The 20,782-nt window shown below is 36.1% G+C and overlaps 1 protein-coding gene across 1 annotated transcript; it reads left to right on the forward strand.

Moving 5' to 3' along the window:
- Positions 1 to 2,336: 2,336 nt before the first annotated feature.
- Positions 2,337 to 4,849, forward strand: LOC144364283 (uncharacterized). Its single transcript, XM_078014414.2, has 3 exons — positions 2,337 to 2,571; positions 3,745 to 3,879; positions 4,437 to 4,849. The coding sequence occupies exons 1-3, from the start codon at positions 2,400 to 2,402 to the stop codon at positions 4,475 to 4,477; spliced, it is 348 nt and encodes a 115-aa protein (XP_077870540.1). The 5' UTR covers positions 2,337 to 2,399; the 3' UTR covers positions 4,478 to 4,849.
- The last annotated feature ends 15,933 nt before the right edge of the window (positions 4,850 to 20,782 follow it).

Below are 20,782 nucleotides of genomic sequence, written 5' to 3' on the forward strand. Positions count from 1 at the left end.
AGATTGCAACAAATGTCAATTAGTCCACAGTAGAGTGACTGTGATTAGTCTAAATCGAAGTTTAGAAAATATTGAGCGCTACAACGCATTAACAGATTGGATTTTATTTTTTATTTTTCGTATGTAAATATTTTTTTATGGTTGTTTAAATTATATCATGTCACTGTCTTTATATATGTTATACTAGAGTATTTTCAATGAATAAACGTAACCAATCATAGAAGCGATAAATTTGCAGGTTTCTCGGGCAGGGAGTGTCGCGTGATATGTCTTGTCCGCCTACGTCATCAAAGGTCGCAGCGAGTCGTGCCATGGCGACTGAAATACTCCGAATGGTTCGTTTATCCCACAATGCATTTGTAGTACTAGTATCTATTCGATTTACTGGACACCCTGATTGCATAGTCAAGTGGTGCAAACTTGAATGCAAACAGTGACCGTGGTGACCGTATATGAAACTGACCATCGATAAAGTTTTTACTTACGTCAATGAGTACACCGTCGATGGGGTGGGGCACCTGACTTCCGGTTTGATAGGGGTGTGTCCCCACTATGATTCAATGCACCCAGTATAGACTAAATAACTACATGTATTACAAAATATATATCACATATGTGGGATAAATATGAAATTTATTGAAGAAAACAGTTCGTTTTCAAGGTGGCATAGACTTTTAATTAGAATACCATTGAAAAAAAAACCTACACCAACAAGCGTTGCTAGGTTACCCGTTAAATCTACTTCTATACGAGAGATGGGTTCATTGCCAATAGTGCTAGCAAATTTATTGACAGCATACTATTTTACTATAAGTAATTTTACTTAGACTTTAGTTATTTATGTATTTTCTTTTGTCTCGTGTGTGTACTTGTGTTTTATTATATTTAATGTCTTTTGGCCACAGATAATGTAACAAAATATATTATTTAGTGTCAAATAAAATATACTATACTATACTATGTCGCACATGTGCGCCGCAAACTTTGTACCAATATTCACAGTTCCTCTATAGACACCGACCCTGAAGGGCGCCACGTCCCCACCCCTCAGAAAACTAGTACATCGCACAGGCATTACACGCTACGCCAGAACGGTGTATTTACGGTGCGAATCGTTTTTTCATCTGATTGATAATAAACGATACCGTGATTGGATGACAACGACAACACACTTAATTAGCACCAGCCATGCGTGATACACACCGTGGAGTCTTTTTTTTAACTCTATGTACACACAGTGTAACTGGCAATACCCCTACCTCACACCCAACTTATTCAGTCCCGTGGGCTCGACGCCGGGGGTATTACGTTATCGTGATCATATACGTTATCGTCAATCATATGCACCAGCAGACAATGACAGCGCGCTCTGGTTACACAAATTAGAAGGCAGTGCAAAAGTCGTTAACAATTACTAAAGCAATACACCGGGCTCGGTACGTAAATGTTGCAAAACACTGTAGATATCTAGTCTAGGGGTGGATTAGTTAACACCGACAATCTTATTTTACAATGGTTGCCGTGCTATAAACATAGTAGGCATTGCTTGTCTATGACGTCATCGTCTGTAATTTTAACAATAGATATACATGTTATATTTCATACTCGTAATTTGAATATCAATCTCAAAAATCGAAGTTGGTAAATGATGAGCAAATTATCTGTGAGTAAAATTCGGTGATTGCTCACCGGACCGGATGGAAAATCATTGTCGTAAATGGTAGGCATAATTTCCATATATGAAGGTAGATTGAAAATTCGGGTAATATAGTTAGTAAGTCGTTGAGTTCTGTGTGTGGAATTACATGTACCGGTATGTGAAAGAGAAACAAAGAGACTTTGTTTTGACAGTCGATAATGAAACACTATTTAAGAAACACAAGTCATGTTAGTCTATGCCAACATGTAACAGACACGCTAAATTCTCTCTAACTGATGACCAACAATTGATGACCCCAGAAATTTGTCTCAGTTTAACGTATTGAATTTACGAATATTCACATCTAATGTCTTTTCTATCAATGTTAAAAATACCAAAATATCGGAAGCACCTCTTCTTTCTCTCTTTTGTCGTAAGACTGAGTTATAACATTTAAGGGTTTTCTGTAATCAAAATCTATTCTTTCAAGTTGTGTTGTGTTGTGGAGGAAAACAGTAACATGCACCTTTGGTATCAAATCGGTCTATAGTATCGTAGATATGGTAGACGGTCGTATCGCTCTGGTATCATCTTTCACAATTTGTGCACACCGCGGAAAGGAGAACTTGCTGCCATAAACGTAGGTATTTCAAAATCTAGCCGTTAATGGCGCTGTCCAGAAACAGGATTACAAATGTACTGTGATGATAGTCTTCATGCATGATGACGCTATAAAATCACCATCTCTTTAACAACGACTATGGTTTGCAACGGCCAACTGAACTCAGTTGCCATATCATTGGCATGCACACTGGCTTTAATGCCGGTGCTCTTCGGTATGGGAGGATGGTTTCTGTGGATCGGCTGGCCAATTGAAGGAATCGGCTGGACGAGATTTCAAGGCTATTTCTGGTTGGGCATCCTTTTTTTAGGTAACGCCAAAATCGCTCTTATCCCGGTGACCTTTTGTTGATGTTAGTTTGACTGCAGTCAATCTCTTCTTTGTCGTTCATAATATCAGTGGTGATGCCGATAGTGGAGCCACATCGAAGCTGACGATATAAATCAAAAGTAGGTCAGTCAAAATATAAGATCAATCGTGACCATGGATAATGTGTACTACATCATCAGTATCTGCCGTTCAAGACCACTGCATACTACGTCAATCACTCGCCATTTTCTCTTCTACTGTATATACTGTATAGAGTTCTGCTACAACGCTTGCTTTTACTTTTGCTTATTTCTCTGACAGCCAAATGCGCTAAAATCAACTCGTGAATGTCGAATTTTAAAGCGGTGGAGTCGTCAGCTGCGCATGCGCCAGTGTCGTTGTTTATAAATGAGCCTTTGCGTTTTTAGCGTGTGTTTTTATCGTCGCTTGGAACAGTGGTCGTCTCACCGCGCATGTGTTGATAAACATTGATTTTCCCACAATCCACTGTACTCTCCTACGCTATAATGGAAATCATGAGTTTGACCTGTGCGCAACGTGCACCAATTAACGCCAAGTGACTTCGAATGATCAAATAAATTACATTTTAGCTGGAATTAATTTTTACTGAAAAAAGATTTTTTGGGTATTTGTATGGAACTTATTTTTATTTATGTTTGACGAGATGAATGTAAAATATAGGAATAAAGGTATATTCGCTGGATTTTATATTCTCCGAATAATTCCTTCAGCAAAAATAGCTAAAATGAATTCAAAGCGAAATTAAAGTATTTTACAGCAGTCAAGCTTGACAAACCAGTCCCCGCAAAACAACTTGAATTTAACATAGCTATTTATAATTTTCAAATTAGATTTTTAACAAAGTCATTAAAAATTGCCGGCAAAACAACTTCAAAAGCGGGGGGGGGGGTTCGTCACCTGCGCACGCGCGGGAATTGAGTCACAAGCGACTACACACAACACACGCTAAAACACAAAAGCTCAAAGGTAGACGCTTATTTGTAAAAAACACACACAAAAAAACGCTATGCTACGACAGGCTGCGACATACGAATATGACGAAACCCGAACCCCTAGCTTTAATATGTCGACAAGCCAGGTTTTCATATTTGATTGTAGAAATACTGATTAATCACTGTGCATTATATCACAGGTGCTGGTTTTTTCTGCGTCGTTGTGTTCGCTTACTATCTTTATAAATACAGGCATAACTTATCAATGGCCTCGTTCAGGGATCAGGCATTTGAAGAACAGCAACGAAGAAAGGCAGCAGCACAGCGAGGAGAAGGTGAGTTGTCGTGACCTTAGTTGTATTTTGTAAGCAGTTCAAAATTGTTAATTATTCATTTGCATACTTTTCATTTGCATAAGCTTTGTTCGTTTGTTTCATTTCTCCACTGCGCATGATTATTGTAGCCCATTTGCTTCGTTCTGTTTACATGCACTGTTTACATCCTTACCAATATCCAATGTTACAATATGATACTTCTAAAAAGCACCGCCCTCTAGCGACAACGTGCTTCCGTGACGTCAAAATGAAGCGGCAATTGTTTTGGCTGTGTAGTCGTTATAGTAATTCTCTCAAATTAGTTTGGGAGATGACGTCAAGATCAAAACAATATCGACGTTACGTCACACATGCACCCCACAAAAACGCGTTGTCGCTAGAGGGCGCAGCTAATTGTACTGCGTTTTTTTGTTGGATACTCGTGTTAACCCGCCAGGTTACATATCCTAATATCAGCCAAGTTCCCCGAGGTTCGGGGAAAAAACGAGTGGTGACCAAATTGTATAAAAATTGACTGGCAATACAATTGATAAATATTGTGTTTATTTTCTTTACAGATGTACCTCCCCCCAAAGCCTTGTTGAAGGACCTCGTATAGACATTATGATAGGCATGAATATCCAAAATACAATAGGCGGTCTATTAGTCGAACAGTCTCTGTAATTTACATTCTATAGTATAGTATAGAAGAATGTTATGATGCTCTTTGAAACATGCACAACGCGAGAGCTGGGATGAGAACTGGAACATAGAACATACATTAGATCTTGAGAGAAAATTTTGACGCCGGACACTACTGAAATGTGTTGTTATTGTTATTCACCGACGAATCTACCAAAGGAATACTATCCATTTGTTTTGTCGAAATCAACTTAGTATTCATGGTAACGGGCCCGGATTTGAATCATGTCACTGCCTCCTATTCAACATGAATGCCATTAAAATATCAAGATTATCATCAGGGAACAAACATAGGTCTCGATCAGAAGACAATCCCTCAATACGGAGATAACCAAAGAATGCGCAATTTACTAAGTCCATGCACAACCAAACAGCAAAATCTACGTTGGTCGAAACAAATTCACTTTAAAAAAAATGTTCTTGCTTTGTTTTTCATACAGGAAAAGTGTGGTAAATGTCTCCTAATTGGGAGATCTTCTCCATTTTTACTTAATGTATTCACACTTATAAAAAGTTATTTTTTTCAAATTTGTCAAAAATAAAGCACTGTAATGACAATAACCAGGGAAACAACTTCTTATGTGAAGATAATCTGCATTCCGAAGAAAACCGCACTGTTCATATCGTTTCATTTCGTCCTTTAAATTTTAGTTACTATAGTTCCCAATACCCATTGTTCAAGTCCGCATGTGGTATCAGGTTCCTTAGCTACTAAATGTGTTGATGAAAAAAGCTAACTTAGTTACCCGTACAGGCTTAGCAGAGAGGGTCGTCACCTGTACACGTGCGGGAATACTGTGGAATACTTTATTTTCGCTGGAATTAATTTTCGCTGAAATAACTTTTTGGGCGTTTTGTATGGAATTTATTTTCACTGATTTTTGATGAGTTTAATGTGAAATATAGGAAAAAAAAGTTTATTCGCTGGATTTTATTTTCACAGAATCATCCCTTCAGCGGAAATAGCGAAAATAAATTTCAAGCGAAAATAAAGTATTCTACAGTATATCATTTTCCGTTCACTGCGAGATCCCGCGTTATGCGTGAAATTTAACGTAAAAACAGGACAAACGAAGGTCATAGCGTCGTAGTGGAGACACACATCGCGCGGGATTCGACTAACGTGAAAGTATTTTGGGGTATATTTCCATGCTTAAAGCACAGTCAGCTGGCGCACACGTGATAATAAAATAAATACGATATTTACTATATGGGGCCGCCATCTTGAATGACGTATAAAACTGAATAAGAGACAAGTTGTGAAACGCGTTTTTCAGATTCCTACAAATCAGGACAAAAATACCAATCTTTCACAAAAATACGGTCCGTTGGGGTTATATTAAGCCAACCGATAACAAAACTCGGCCTAATTCGTCGTTTTTGTGCGGAAAAATCCCTTGCATACGAACACCTAATTATTATCACGTGTGCGCCAGCTGACTGTGGCTTAAAGCGCGGTGGTCGTCGCGCAGCGCGTGTTCGAATTTCATGTAAATAAACAATGTATTTCACACGCGTTGTATACGTCGCTATGAGTCCCATATCGAACAGGACGCGACACGCCGCCCTTTAATAATGTGCTGTGCACATTTCACGATGATAAATTTCGATTAAGTGATGGTATTCAAACAAAATACATGTATTCCTTGTCAAAAATCGGCATTTCGATGTGAGCTACGAAATAATGAAATTCGAGTTCAAAATCAAATCGTTCGGTTTTTGCGGCTGACGTTCGGTGCGCGTCTTTCACGCAACTCGCGTGATCTCGCAGTTGAACGGAAAATTACCTATTGAGTTTTAGGACAATGATAACAACGTACGCTAAAAACTTACGGGTATACGCTTGTTTGTAGAGATGCTATGGCCTGATCTGGACCGGGCTACCCTCGGGCGAATAGGACGCCCGATCACTACTAATCCCACTCACAATCCTTGTCCTCACATAAAATGAAATAATTACAACATGTCATCCATCGCAAAAATAGTTGTTTAAAAAAATTATCACGTGCCTTACGTCGATCGATATGGTCACCGTACTGCCATCGTGCATTATTAGCGGTATTCTCTAATACACTTCTCCTATAATGCGCGCCCTCAAGCGACGAACCACTTCTATGATGTAAACAGTGACAACATGGTTGTTCAAACCGTCGACTATGATCGTTTTCACCTGTAGTCACCCATCTGTGAAGATTATATTTCAAATATATTATATTCTAGATGACGACCGACTATACAACCGCAAACTGTTGTCGATTTTAACTTGATCGGCACTGCCTATGGGATACATCATTTTTACGTCATGAAGCGTCATGTCCCTAGAGGGCGCGAAAGGTGTCTTATATAGTGTCACAAAATACGAATTCCACCGATCACAAGGGCCAATTTCATGATTTTGATGACTGTCCAACCACCGTGTTTGTGAACAAGTTAACGCCTCCAAGCATAACGAATGATCCGACCCTGAGCAAACAACCATGCTTGGTGCGAGAGCAATTCAAAGATAAGATACTTCAATCGCGTAAGTAGGGGAATCACCTCCTTCACCTCACTTCACCTTACACCGCACTCCATATTGCCTAAGACAATGCCAAACACGCAGTTTTAAAGCGGGAGGGTCGTCACCTGCGCACGCGCGGCAATTGGGCCCCAAGCGACGATAACACTTGTTTGTAAACAATGACACGCTATGACCATCTGACGCATGCGCAGGTGACGACTCCCTCGCTTTAACTATGTTTTGGTTAATAGTCAATTTGGTTGATACAATATTACAGGAATCAGTAACCACTCTTTAAACACCCCTAGCCATTACGGTTTTTATATTATTCCAATCCGATCAATCAGTGGCCTATATGTACGGGTCCAACTACAACGTGACACCCCGCGGATGTACTTTAAACGCCACTGGATGTATACTTCATCAGATGTTTCTCATATTTGTAGCATTCAAAACTGTACTATATAATCACAATATAATTCATGCACAATTGTATGTGATTTGGTTTACAATGTAATATAAGTATGTTCCGTATTTAGTCTGAGAATAGGTGTGAGAAGACGTTGACGGGCGATGTCATCGTCGTATTCATATTGATGTGTCCAGTGGGCGGTGTTAGTGTTCGCGGGGTACTGATCGTGGCCAAACAAACCATACTTGCCAGACCTGGCCTAGATTTCAAGTTAGCAATTCATTGTGTGTTTTACGGGGTGGGTGGGGCCGGGGTGGGTTGGCTTAACAAAGACAAGCGTTGCACCATGATGTCGGACTCTACTTAACTGATAGCTATATCTGGTGAGACGATACAGTATTAGCTTAGTTTAGTGTGCGACGCATGCGCAATACCGATATGATTTCACTTATTGCAGTCCGAATTAGGTACGTGCGATGCGTTTTATTGAAAAAGCCCCCCTCCCAATAAAAACGCGACAATACGTCCCAGTGTGAAGGCCAATGAATCTGTACTGTGAAGCTACCCCCTAACATTAATAACAATTCTCCCCCAAGTTTAAATGCTTTTTGGAAAACTCACTGTTTTTATGACAATACTTTATTATCCATTTAAACGATTCCACGAGGGAAGTTAGGCTTAGATATCAAGTGATGCTTTATGTATGAAATCATGGCATATAATATTCACTGTAATCAATTTGAAAAAAACGGCAAGTCTGCGAGTATTGAGACAAGTTGTCTTCATGCCGCGCCGCGATTCTTCATCTGAGTTTTAAACACATATGAGCCTATGCCACAATAATATGATCTATTGTTGAATATTAATATTCAAGCTGATCATGATTCAGCCCATTTTGTTGATGAGTTTGACCTATTAACCTTGGATGGGCAGTGTAAACAAATTACTGTGCTTAGTATTACTGTGATTCTTTATCACAGCTATTTAAACATGTCAGCTACACGGAATGTCATGGGTAGTTGGTGCGTAACAGACATCTTGCTGATGATCGTGTGTCTCTCTTTTGTCACTATTGAAGGTGAGCTTTTTTCCATTCCTCTCATAGGACGCGTCACACAAATTTGTTTGCTAGGAAAACACCCACATAGACTAGACATCACGGGTGCGAAACAACATATCTCGACTGGGTCATTGGTGGGTTAGGGTGGAATTTAATTGCTGACCTCAAACGAGTTCTAGTTCACGAATTCAACCGATCTAGTTGGAATATATCGCGTTTCCGTAACACCTCCTTTTTATCATATATAGGTAAACTGTACTACAAGTTTCAATAGATTATTTTTGACCAAAATCTAAATTTTGAAACAGACACGTACACACATCCAGTAGACTATAAACGGGATCGATCTTCTCACTTAACCCTATTTGGTTTCTCATCTACCGACACGCTCCTCGGGCAATAAAATAATCGCTCCATATCATTGACTTTTTTGCAACGATCTCAATCACGGAGAAATTCGTGAAATATGTTATTTAGTGTTTGGATCACTAATGATATGATATGATATGAATTTTATTCAGTACAATGGCCTCAGGCCTATGGTACAATAAATCCAAAATAGAGTTGAAAATCACTAATCAAACCACAGCTACGTTTCCGCTTTACGAACATAAAAGACGTTCGCAAATTTAATGACATGCATAATACATTGTATGTATTGCAATCACATAAAATATGGCCGACATGCGGACATTTTTTTTACACAGAATTTGTTTGCACTTACTAAACTCAATTACATGTATTTTAAATTTACGATATATCAAATAGTTTTTGCATCACTCCACCAAAAATGGACATAACTTTGACATTTCGTGTATTTAGTTTTTAGTATATTCATGTTTACTATAGTTCATGGTCATTGCTGTAATAAACAAACATTGTACGCGCGTGTTGAATAATAGTACAGTGACTTCTCTGGATCTGCAAGTCGTCTATCCTTCATAACACGACCTTTTCATGATAATTGTCTGTCAATTGTTTAATGTATGTAGTATACGATCATGTACGCAAATATACCTCTCACAGCGTAAGGCCTGGTTATCGCTATTGAAGGGGCCACCCACAGAACTTACACTGGGCATGGGGTTAGTTCACTGCTAGAATGGGGTAGACTAGAAATAATACTGGAAATGAAATACACATACACCAAAATATCAAGTTAAAGCTCCTGGCTTTAATACCTCTCAAAATACGCCATTGCTAATAAGCACCTATTTGACACGTAATAGATACACTCGCCATCACGGCATGTCCTGCAATCAAAGACAGCGTGGGCAATCTCGTCCCAACCGTTCTCCTCGGGGATGGGTGTTACTGGTTCCAAACGGATAACAAATACCGACTCCTACGGAGCGATGCTATTGATTGGTGTACATCACGTGCCGGGCACTTGGCAATATTTGAGACCAAAAAAGAAGAAAACGCTGTCATTATGTATACCAGATCGAACGAAAATATCAAGAACCTTACTTTCTGGACAAATGGTATATGTCCAAACCGAGAATGCGAAGATACTTGGGTCCCAGGTAAGTTTAACTTGTTTCTTCGCCATAAGAGGGCGCTCTGGAGAAAAGAATTATAATTAGACGAGAGAGGGCGCAAGGTCAACCCTCCAGTCACGATATGACAATTCGCCTTTAACGTTTTGAGTTACTTGTATCTGGCAATGAAGAATCATTTTCTAATCGATTGACCTTTGTCTCAAAAATCATGACAATTCGTTGATAACATTTTCGAATTTCGTGTAAATAAACAAATGGGACCCACACCGAAAACAGGGCAATGCGACGATTGTATACACTGTTGTGGATAGTTAATTTCAATTCTGTAGGTACGGGCACCAATGATAAGGAATCAATACAACTTAGAGAAACAGGCATGGGGAAATCTATCTCAAAGCCACACAGCATGGGCAGAGTTGACATGGCCACCAAACACATTGATGAATCCGATATCCGAGAATTGAGAACAAAATTGAACTATATTTGTGAATTTGGTAAGTCTGGAATTATTCTGTATAATTCACGTTTCGGTGATATGCAGCGAAGTGCCCGTTCTCTGCAATTTTCAATTAGAGCCATTCTCAGCACATACTACACACATTCAAATGAAATTCCATCGCGCTCGATTGGAGCACTGCTTCACGTGTTTAATGTCAAATCAAGGGGGTAGATGAATATTTTCTGAATGGTTTTAATGCAAACCTTCTATTACGTACGATACTAGTAGTAATCGCCCTCAGCTTCAAACATTCGGGGACGATACTTCTAGGTAGAAATATAAATGAAAATAATTGTATAATATTTAGTTTTACACGATAATCAGGGCGTGAAAAGTAAAACTGCTATATGTTTGGTCAGCGAACAAATTATTCTCACACTTTAACGAAGGCTATGGAAAAGAAACACTTTCTACTCTTATATATAGGGGTAACGACGACAGTACCGGTAGTTGTTTTCATTCCTGTAATGTTAACACTATTTTTTTTTATTGATAAAGTATAACTCTTCCAAATCCCTATGAATAACAGAAATGTTGGGTGTTACCATAGCAACAGAGACCAGCATGGATGATATCTTCACACCACAAACAACTGGTATTTCTGAAGGCGGTGAGTGCCCGGAGACACGCGACGATTATGGAGATCCATTACCCACAATTCATTTAGGCAATAAGTGTTATTCCTTTCATCTTACTTACGACATTCACAAATCCTGGGACGAGGCTGTTGATTGGTGCTCCAACCGTAGTGGTAACCTTGTCAAGTTCGAAACTGAAGTAGAGTACCAGATTGTTGTGGCGTACTTGAATGTAACTGCACTTGGCTATGGTCGTGAGATATGGACAAGTGGCATCTGTTATTTTGCTGTTGGTTCGATGGAGTGTGAAAATGCTGAAAATTGGTACTGGATATCAGGTATGTCCAGTACAGTATGTATACATCATGATATTCAGTTTACATTTCCTTAAAGCGGGAGGTTCGTCACCTGCGCCCGCGCCGGAATCGAGTTCCAAGTGATGATAACAACACGCGCAAAGGCTCACGGGTAGACGCTTATTTGTTAACAATGACACGCTATGGTCATCTGACACATGCGCAGGCGACGACTCCCCCGCTTTAAGATGAAACACTAGATATAGTATATATAATAACATGATTCAGTATTTCCTGGTCGAAATGACGTGACTGCTTGTAATTGTATATTTACTAACACGTGTTTTGAGAGGGGTTATGCAACGCAAACCTGTTTTGAAATGATTGGACACATTACAAAGGCTAGCCTGACAAGTTGGCGTAGGTGGCGCCCTGGACTGCTGCGATCCCGTTGGTGGGGATCGCAGCAGTCCAGGGCGCCACCTACGCCAACTTGTTGGTGGGGATCGCAGAGAAGGGTTATGCGCACGCCACATTGGGTCGTATCTGGGAGCTCTCAAATAGGACCTCACGAATACGACCTACTTTACATATTACCCATATTGCATTATACAAAATGGCTGGTAGGTTAGTTGTTAGTTTTTTTCGGTTTCTTCGCAGTGTGTACTCGATCTTTTGCGTTTACCAGTAATCGTACGTTTTCCTGACGCAGTATTTGAACCAATATCGCCTCGCGAGATAGCGATTCAGTTTGCATGTTTATTCATGTTTATGAACGTAGGATTTATTGACATTTATTGGAATATTTATTGGCATCGGACCACAGGGAGCCCAGGAACTATAATCAACTGTAGTACGCAGTGTCTATGAGCGGGGGGGGGGGGGGGGGGGGTTATCGGCTGGTATCTAGTGTAAGAAATAAGGGATGAAGGCTCCAGCCAGCTCATATTTTTTAAACTCGAAAAAACAGTCAAACGGAATGAAAAAATAAAATCTAAAAAAAAAAATACCAGCTTGAAGAATATTGGTTGCTGTTTAAAATTTCAAATTTGATCATAGTTCCTGTGCACTCAACAAACACTCAATTCTGTCTCAAACCTCAAAATAAGCATAGCTCTAAACCTATTTGATAAATTGATAGCACCCATCATTAGCTATGGGTGTGAAGTATGGGGAGAGGAAGTCACTAAAAATAGCGATATTATTGAAACTGTTAACTATTCTTTCTTCTGATTACTACTGAGGGTTAAAAAGAATGCTACTAAGCTTGCAATCTTAGGGGAATTGGGAAGATACCCTCTTGCCATAAAAATTATCACACAAATAATTAAATTCTGGCTCAGATCAAAACTTCCATAGACGCCCAAGTTAATAAAAAGCACCTTTGATGAGGTCAATACAGTAAAAACTAGGTGGACAAGAAATGTCGACAAAATAATCAGTGACAACAATCTTGATAAGGCAATAAAACAACAAATAAAAAAAAAGAAACCTCACCAAACCAAGACTATCTCTGCTTTACTGAAAGAAAATTATAAAATAAAATGGAAAGAAGCTCTATTTGATGACAACAGAGCAAATGGTGGAACAAACAAATTGGCAAATTATAGAACATTCAAAACACAGTTTAAAATGGAAAAATGTTTAATAACAATGAGTAATATTAAACTGAGACACTCTCTATGCCAGTTCAGAATCTCTGATCACAAACTTCATATTGAAACTGGCAGGCATTGCAGAACTCCAAGGAATGAAAGGGTCTGTAAACACTGTGCTAAAAAGCAGATTGAAGATGAGATACATTTCCTTATGGACTGCAGTCTGTACAATACACACAGAATTGAATTATTCAAGTACTGTAAGGAAATTATACAAAATTTTAGGAAGTTAAATGAACTAGAAAAATTCAATGCAATCATGAAATATTGTTCAGGAATAAGAACTGCACAATACCGGTACATACAAAAATGTATGCAAATGAGATGTGAGCAGCTCCACCAAAATTAAAAATATTCTTTCCACCATAATTATGACTCTAATGTGATTTTGTTACCTCTTAATAATATTAGCTAGTGTATTGTATTGTACCGTATAAGTTTATTATGATCTTTTGCGTGTTTGTAATATTATTTAGCTTTATTTAGCATTCTGTGTAGTTGATTAACATTACTGTATCTTAGTGTAGTTTATTTTATTTTATCTTATCTATTTTTATTGTTATATGACCATAGAACAACTCACTGTAGTTCGTTTTAGTGTTGAATAAATAAATTATTTGACAAATTAATTTATTTTTTAATTCAGCTAATCCTTGTTTGAGGTAGTGATGTCTGGGGGCATTGAAGCATGTACTGTTCCAATGTACTATTTAACATCTAGTATGTTAGCTTGTAGCATTTAACTGGTACAATTGTATAAAACCAGTTTAATTCCTCTCCAGGAATTTGACATGTTTCAATAAATGTAAGGTTATCCTGATATTACTTGTTCTAGACCTGAGTGTTTTTGGGTAAATTTTTTTTCTAAGATTGGGGAACACAGCATTAAAGAACTGGGTAATATTCTTTCCACATTAGACGTAAACAAATTTCACTGGCTAACTCAGGTGACTGTGTATTATTGTTGTCGTTAAAACAATACTTCATACCTTTGTAATTTTTAAACATTATTATCTTGGTATAGTAGTGGTTTATACCCCGGTATAAGGAGCAGTATAAATTTGATATCTTAGAACATAACATGTTTCTGTTTTAGCATGTTTGGTCTTATATTGCTTCAGTGATCAAAACATTCAATCCCATTCCTATACACAAGACAGAACCTATATTTCAAAACTGTGATTGGAATAAACATCTTTCATGATGTTGAATAGTTCCTTAAAATAAAAGGAAGACAGTGATTGGTGTGCTTACTACAGGCTAATTACTGCAATGTATTTTACAACAACTTTCTTTTGGTAACCATCAGGTGCTACAATTTTTTTCTCAATAATGATCAATGTATGTTTCTAATTTGTGTTTATTGAAAATCAAATTATTTTACTAATAGATGTCATCTCTATTACTTATAATAAATAAAATGTGGCTAATGATTTTTATCAAATTTACCGCTGCATGTACATAAATCAGATTAAATTATTACCAGTAACTGATTTGGATGGCTGATAGACAGTATGAACCTAATAAAATGGTCCATGATTTAACAGTAGAATGTATAGTTACCTTTCTCAAACAAGTGAATTTTTAATCTAATGAATATTTCTATTTAGTATCCACTGGAATTCAAACCAGTGAATGTTTTTTAAATACACAGTGCCCTCTATGGGTTGCTTGGAGAAAGATACAAAATAATGTGAACTACCCCCGGTAATTGAAATTGAAGATTGCATAGCAATTGTTAGTTTTATAGAAGTTCAAGAAAGATTAATGTCTGATAATTGTAAATGTAGTTCCACCTTGTTCAAATTCTACCATTTAAAATCATGAAGTGAAGAATATCATTTTTCAGGCATGCCTTAATATATTGTGTGCACCATAGTTTTGGAATCAGCTGTCCTGAAAATTCATTTATTTAATATTTTAATCATTCATATTGTGAAAGGTGCAGCATTTGAATATTGCATATATAAATACAATACTGTATCTTATTGTTCACATTTGTCCAGCCATCCCTTTGTGCTAGGCAGCATTATTCAATTTTTGAGACTAATTGAATCCCACATCCCAAATGCCTGGGTTGAGATTTCTCATGGAAGGAATATTGTTTTGAAATAGAAAAGTGATTGTGTTTACAAATCATTAACATACCATTGTAGCTATATAAGGGGATTATTAGGTTTGGGCCAATTGATATTTAAGGTAGAGATGCAGTTTACCAGACAGGTATTTTAATTAGTTAATTAGGCAACCAAGATGACCTCCCTTGTCCACATAACTATATATTTTTAGAAAGCTTATTGTATGAATTTTAAAATTTTGTAAGTATTTTTTTTATGGACATTGTAGTTTGAAATATGCACAAAAATGTTTTTTTTTTTGGTCAAAAGTGATTTAAAACAAATTCGCTTCTAAACCATGTCTCTGTTTCCTGTCAAAATTGGTTTACGGGTACATCTGTTTACTATGAAGAAAGTTTCGTCTTGAAAACTGTCTACCTGGGCAGCAGCTCAAATTTCACTAATTCAAGTTTATGCATAAATTAACACCCAGGCTAGTTGTCTGTACGATTGTTGTAACACTGTTCAACCAAAAACAATGCCCCTACGGCGTTTTGAAGATAAACACATTGTCAATCATTTGTGAAAATTTCAAAACAAAAGGTCAAAGCGTAAAGTTTATAAGAGACAATTGCTAATTTGTATATTTTATAGTTAAGTAAAAATATATGCTGATTTACATTGCTATTGGATTTAACAGAGTTCCACTAGAAAATGCTCGGCACCATCTAAAAAAAAATTGTTATATATATATATATCTGTCAGATTTGTTAAATTCGTGTAAAAATATGGAAATTTAGATTTTAAGTGAATATTTTTGTCATTTTTGGTAAAAAATGTTATTTTCGACAACTAGTTCGAAACCATAAGTCCAAATGCTTTCATATTTCCAGCAATGATACGTTGGATGGTCAGATTTGTTAAACTGGTGTCAAAATAAGCAAATTTGGATTTTTAGTGAACATTTTTCTCATTTTTGGTAAAAAATGTTATTTTTGACAACTGGTTCAAAACCGTAAGCCCTATTTACAGAGAGCTTTCAACTAAATATAAAACATAATACAGCTTTAAAGTATACTTTGAATATGTAATAGCACAAGTGAGTTAAGTAACTGGTATTTTTGATGAAAAATGCGATGATTATTCTGCTTATATCAGGTCCCTTAAATTGCACACATAATAATTTGGACGGTCATTATAAATAGAACATTGATACAGTCATTAGAAACAACTTTTAGATCTTCTCAGCTTATTTCAGAAGCCACCACATATATGGCACAACAATTGATCTTGCATTCAGCAATGTCTTATGTAAAACTGGAGTACATTTGTAATTGACTCTTTTATACCTGATCATAAGATTATTACTGCACAGATTTATTGAACATTTGTTCTTGGGTGTAACAAAACAATTACATATATGTACAACGTATCAGGAAAGATAACATTTCAAAAACATGACCACAATTTTCAAACAAAAACATATTTTTTTTTTCTCGACCATTTCTCAGGTTTTTGCACATCCATGATTTCTTAAGTTTAGCCTCAATGATGTTTGTCCAATGAAATGCACTATCCTTATGAACACTATAAAAGTTCATAATTGCAACTGCAAGAAACTGCAACTGCAATGTTTTCTAAATGACTGACTATGAATATTACAACCACAATGCCACTTCACTGATTCTTGTTCCATGATAATGAAGACAGCAGACCTATTTCGACCGTCAGGTCGCTTGGTTTTCAGTAGATTAATGATTTATTTCACAGCACAAATCATCACTGTGTACATGGTATGCTATCAAATCACATATGCAATCTATAAACGACAACCATTACAAGTTCTGAATATTAGGGTAACATCCATGTGAAATATAGGAATCTGAGTCTTTGATTTGCACAGAAGATCTGAAGTTTGTGGACTCCTAGTGATACGTCACTCAAAATAGGGAATACTATATAATAGCTTGTGTTGCATGCTCGTTGAATTATGTTTCTTTATTATTTTACCTTTTGATCTTAAAAATTATATTATGTTGTTCCTGATAATAAAATCAACGAAGATCCCATAAATTTGCATGCACAAAGTTTCTTAAAAGTGGGAATAAATATAACCACAGTTTGGCAGTGCCATATTTACAATTAAATAATTGTATTTAATGTATTCATGGTCATTAAAGCGTTGCTGCGCATTCCCTGTAAACAAATGTGTATTTTACACGTATTGTGTATGTCATGAGTTCCATATTGATTAGGACAAGTAGTAGTTTGACCAATCATTTTCATAAACAGATTAAACAGCAAATACAGTGTTTATGTTAGCAACATATTTCTTAAGAACATTTCCCATCATTTCCAATGCTACTACCAGTACTGCAGAATTTACAGTTGATGGAAAATGTTACTGATATTAAAATATACAATCAATACAGTTTTTCTCTATTGGTGCATTAAAATTGTTGTTCTCTATTTCTTTTCTCTAATTTTTTTGGAGTATAAAGAAAACTGGTATTTTTTTTTTACAAAATTGACCATCACATTAAATGTTTGCAGTTTTCCCCATAGACCACCATGTAAACTGAAAAAGGGTGTATAGTAATGAAACATTTTATTTAGCCATTTCTGAATACAGTCTTGAAAATGTTCTGGTCACCCTTAATTTCTGTGCAAATGAATTTATTCACTGATTTCACCTCAAATTTGGTTGTTTTCCAGACTTTTACAAAATTGTTATATAGGCTTGTACATATGACTTACATATGAACATCCATTTGTGATACAGACTTATTTAACATGGACAAACAGTGGCAATTTTAGTGCTAAAAATACATCAAAATTCCCTGTTTTGGCCATTTCAGAAACAGATCTTGGTAATGCATAGACTGATTACATTCAAACTTGGTACAATGAAAACGAATGGGACCTTGATGCACGAGACATGCAGATATAATTAAAAATGGCTTACTGGTGGCCATTTTGTTTTACCAAATACAGTTCCAGGTCTCTATATTGGAAACACTGGAATGGTCAAGTTCAAACTTTATACAAACACCATACAACATGTGCTACTACTTGATTCAAGATTTAGTACTAAAAATGCATTAAACTTATTTAAATTGGCCTTTCTGAACTAATATTGAACCTTGATGCGCGTCCTTTCCTTTTGATTTAACAAATATAATTCTGGTTCCATATCTTGAAAGTACTTGGATAGTTAACCTGAAACTTTAAACATGCACACAACTCGGGATGCATATTTTTTATTCATATTTGTTTTTTATTTGTTTTTTTATTTTTAGAATAGTGTGTTTTCTTTTTTGTTTTTTTTTAAATTATAGTTTTTAAATTTCTTTTTGTAAGACCCTTTTTATTCTTCCCTGAGGATTTTATGCATCTAATAAATATTATTAAGATGACTGCAGAAGGCCCCTTCTTGGATGGATTTTGTTTTTTATGCAATGACTTAAACTTCATAACCAATGAGGACTGTATAACTTGTTAATAGTATTTTTGAGCAGGCAATACAGTAAAACTTGGGTTTTATCTATTTATAGCAGTTTAATTGTACCACAATAAGTCAAAGGTGACATTGTACACTCTTTGCCCAAAAACAATGTTTCTGGCCAAATTATTTTTTCAAAATTGATGCATTTCTTTACTACCATGGCCAACTACAAAAAAAAACATTTGACATGTAATCTTTGAGTGATGTGCATGGTGATCTGAAACATTATTTTGTTTTGTTGAGCTTAAACTATATATAAATCTTAAAAAACATGGCTAAGAAAACAGAAATTCTGTGGAACCACAGATAAATCATCCTTGCATATATCATGTGTGTTTGACATTCTGAGTGCATGCTTTTCTAGTTTGTATGTTACATTAGTATAGGAAAATGCAGAAAGTATTTGGTGTCCCTTGATGCCCTATTTTCACAGGTTCGTACAGAGTCCTGTCAGGAGCACTAGTGCATATAGAGATAGTCACACAGTGTTATAATGAAGACATTGCACACTAGACCTGATTAACCTATTTAACAAGTTTATAATTCCATAGTTTGTAATAAAATGTTGAGATGACGATGACATAAGTATCCACCACATTCCAGTATATTACTTACATGCACTGTAGGCAACTTTAATACAATTATGAGGGTATTAGTGACAACTGATTTTCATTGATGTCAGTTCAAATTTGAATAGCTAATTATTGCTACTGCAGAACTGACACTTGCCATATTAGTCATCTAGAAGGCAGCACATTTACAGTTTTCAATTTTTTGGGAAAATTATCTTTACCTACTTAAGATACTTGATGAAATTTGTGGTGCAAATTTTCACTGGCCCTTTAAATTAGTTGCTCATAATTGTGGATGTACAGTTATTTATATTTTGTGGACACAAATCTCAATTGTCAGTTTTGCGCCTAAAATGTCACACAAATCATATGGACATTCAGAACCAAGTTTATTTAGTATGGAATAACACTGCAACCATTTACAATTATTATAAAACAAATTGTGTTTTATTAGAGAACCTGTATAATATAACTGAGGATGCTGATAAAGAATGCCATATTTTTTCCTTTATATTCTTTAGAACAAGCTGTATGGAAACCAACATTACTGCACTGTATACTGGATATAATATAAATTAATGCTGGCTAACCTGGAATTATCAACATTGTATAGATGTGGGTGCAACGTCAGGACAGACATTTTGCCAGATTATTTCAGTTTATAATGAAAATATTTTTTTGATAATCATCTTATAAGCTATTTTCATTTGTTAACTTGAGTCTCGAGTCCAGGAAATAATTCCCTTTCCTCGATGGGTTAAATAAAGTGACACTGAAACATTACAATGAAAAGAAATTGTTTCAGATGATATTTAAATGTTTTTCATATTAAAAGTGCTGATAATACCATGAACTAACAAACATTCATTGTCAGCTGGCTACACATGAAGCTCCATGCAATACATAACCCCCAAAATAGCTTACTGCGGAAGCACCCAACACTGTTCTGTACACTGTTCTAATACATTTGGAGTTATTGCTATATACCGGTACTGATAGAAAATTGCGTATTTCTAAAGATGCAATACAGTACAATTTATTAACTCATAACAACCTACTGAAGGAGGTTAAAGGTTACAACAACAACAAAAATTACAGAAAAAAAATTAATCAAATTACAATGGCTAATAGTTTAAAGACAACCAAAATCAGACTAAAAACAGAATAAAAGTTAGTAACGGAAATATATAATAAAGTAAAATAAAACACCAAAAAAAAACTATAAACTGAATATAAAAACAAAAACCCAATGAATAGGTGTAAAAAAAAATAAAAGAAAAAGTCAATGACTAAGTACCAGGGGTAGGTGCTGCTGTCTAATAGCAAAGCTGTATTTCAGATATTGTGCCAGAGGAATTGCTAAGTTATTATTTGACATTATTTTTATGAATTTATTTTCAGGTGTGAGATTAGTAAAGTCAGGAATAATCTTTTCAGCTTCATTGTATAAAACGACCCTCTCTTTACTATATACTGGGCATATTATGAGGAAGTGATGTTCATCTTCAATATCATTTTTATTACACAATTTGCAGATTCTGTCGCTACTTTTGATTCTGTTTTGTCTTTCTTTTTCAATTTCT

The sequence above is a fragment of the Saccoglossus kowalevskii genome, chromosome 18 (genome assembly GCF_978046115.1).
Source record: "Saccoglossus kowalevskii chromosome 18, keSacKowa6.1, whole genome shotgun sequence".
In the NCBI taxonomy this organism is placed as follows: Eukaryota; Metazoa; Hemichordata; class Enteropneusta; family Harrimaniidae; genus Saccoglossus; species Saccoglossus kowalevskii.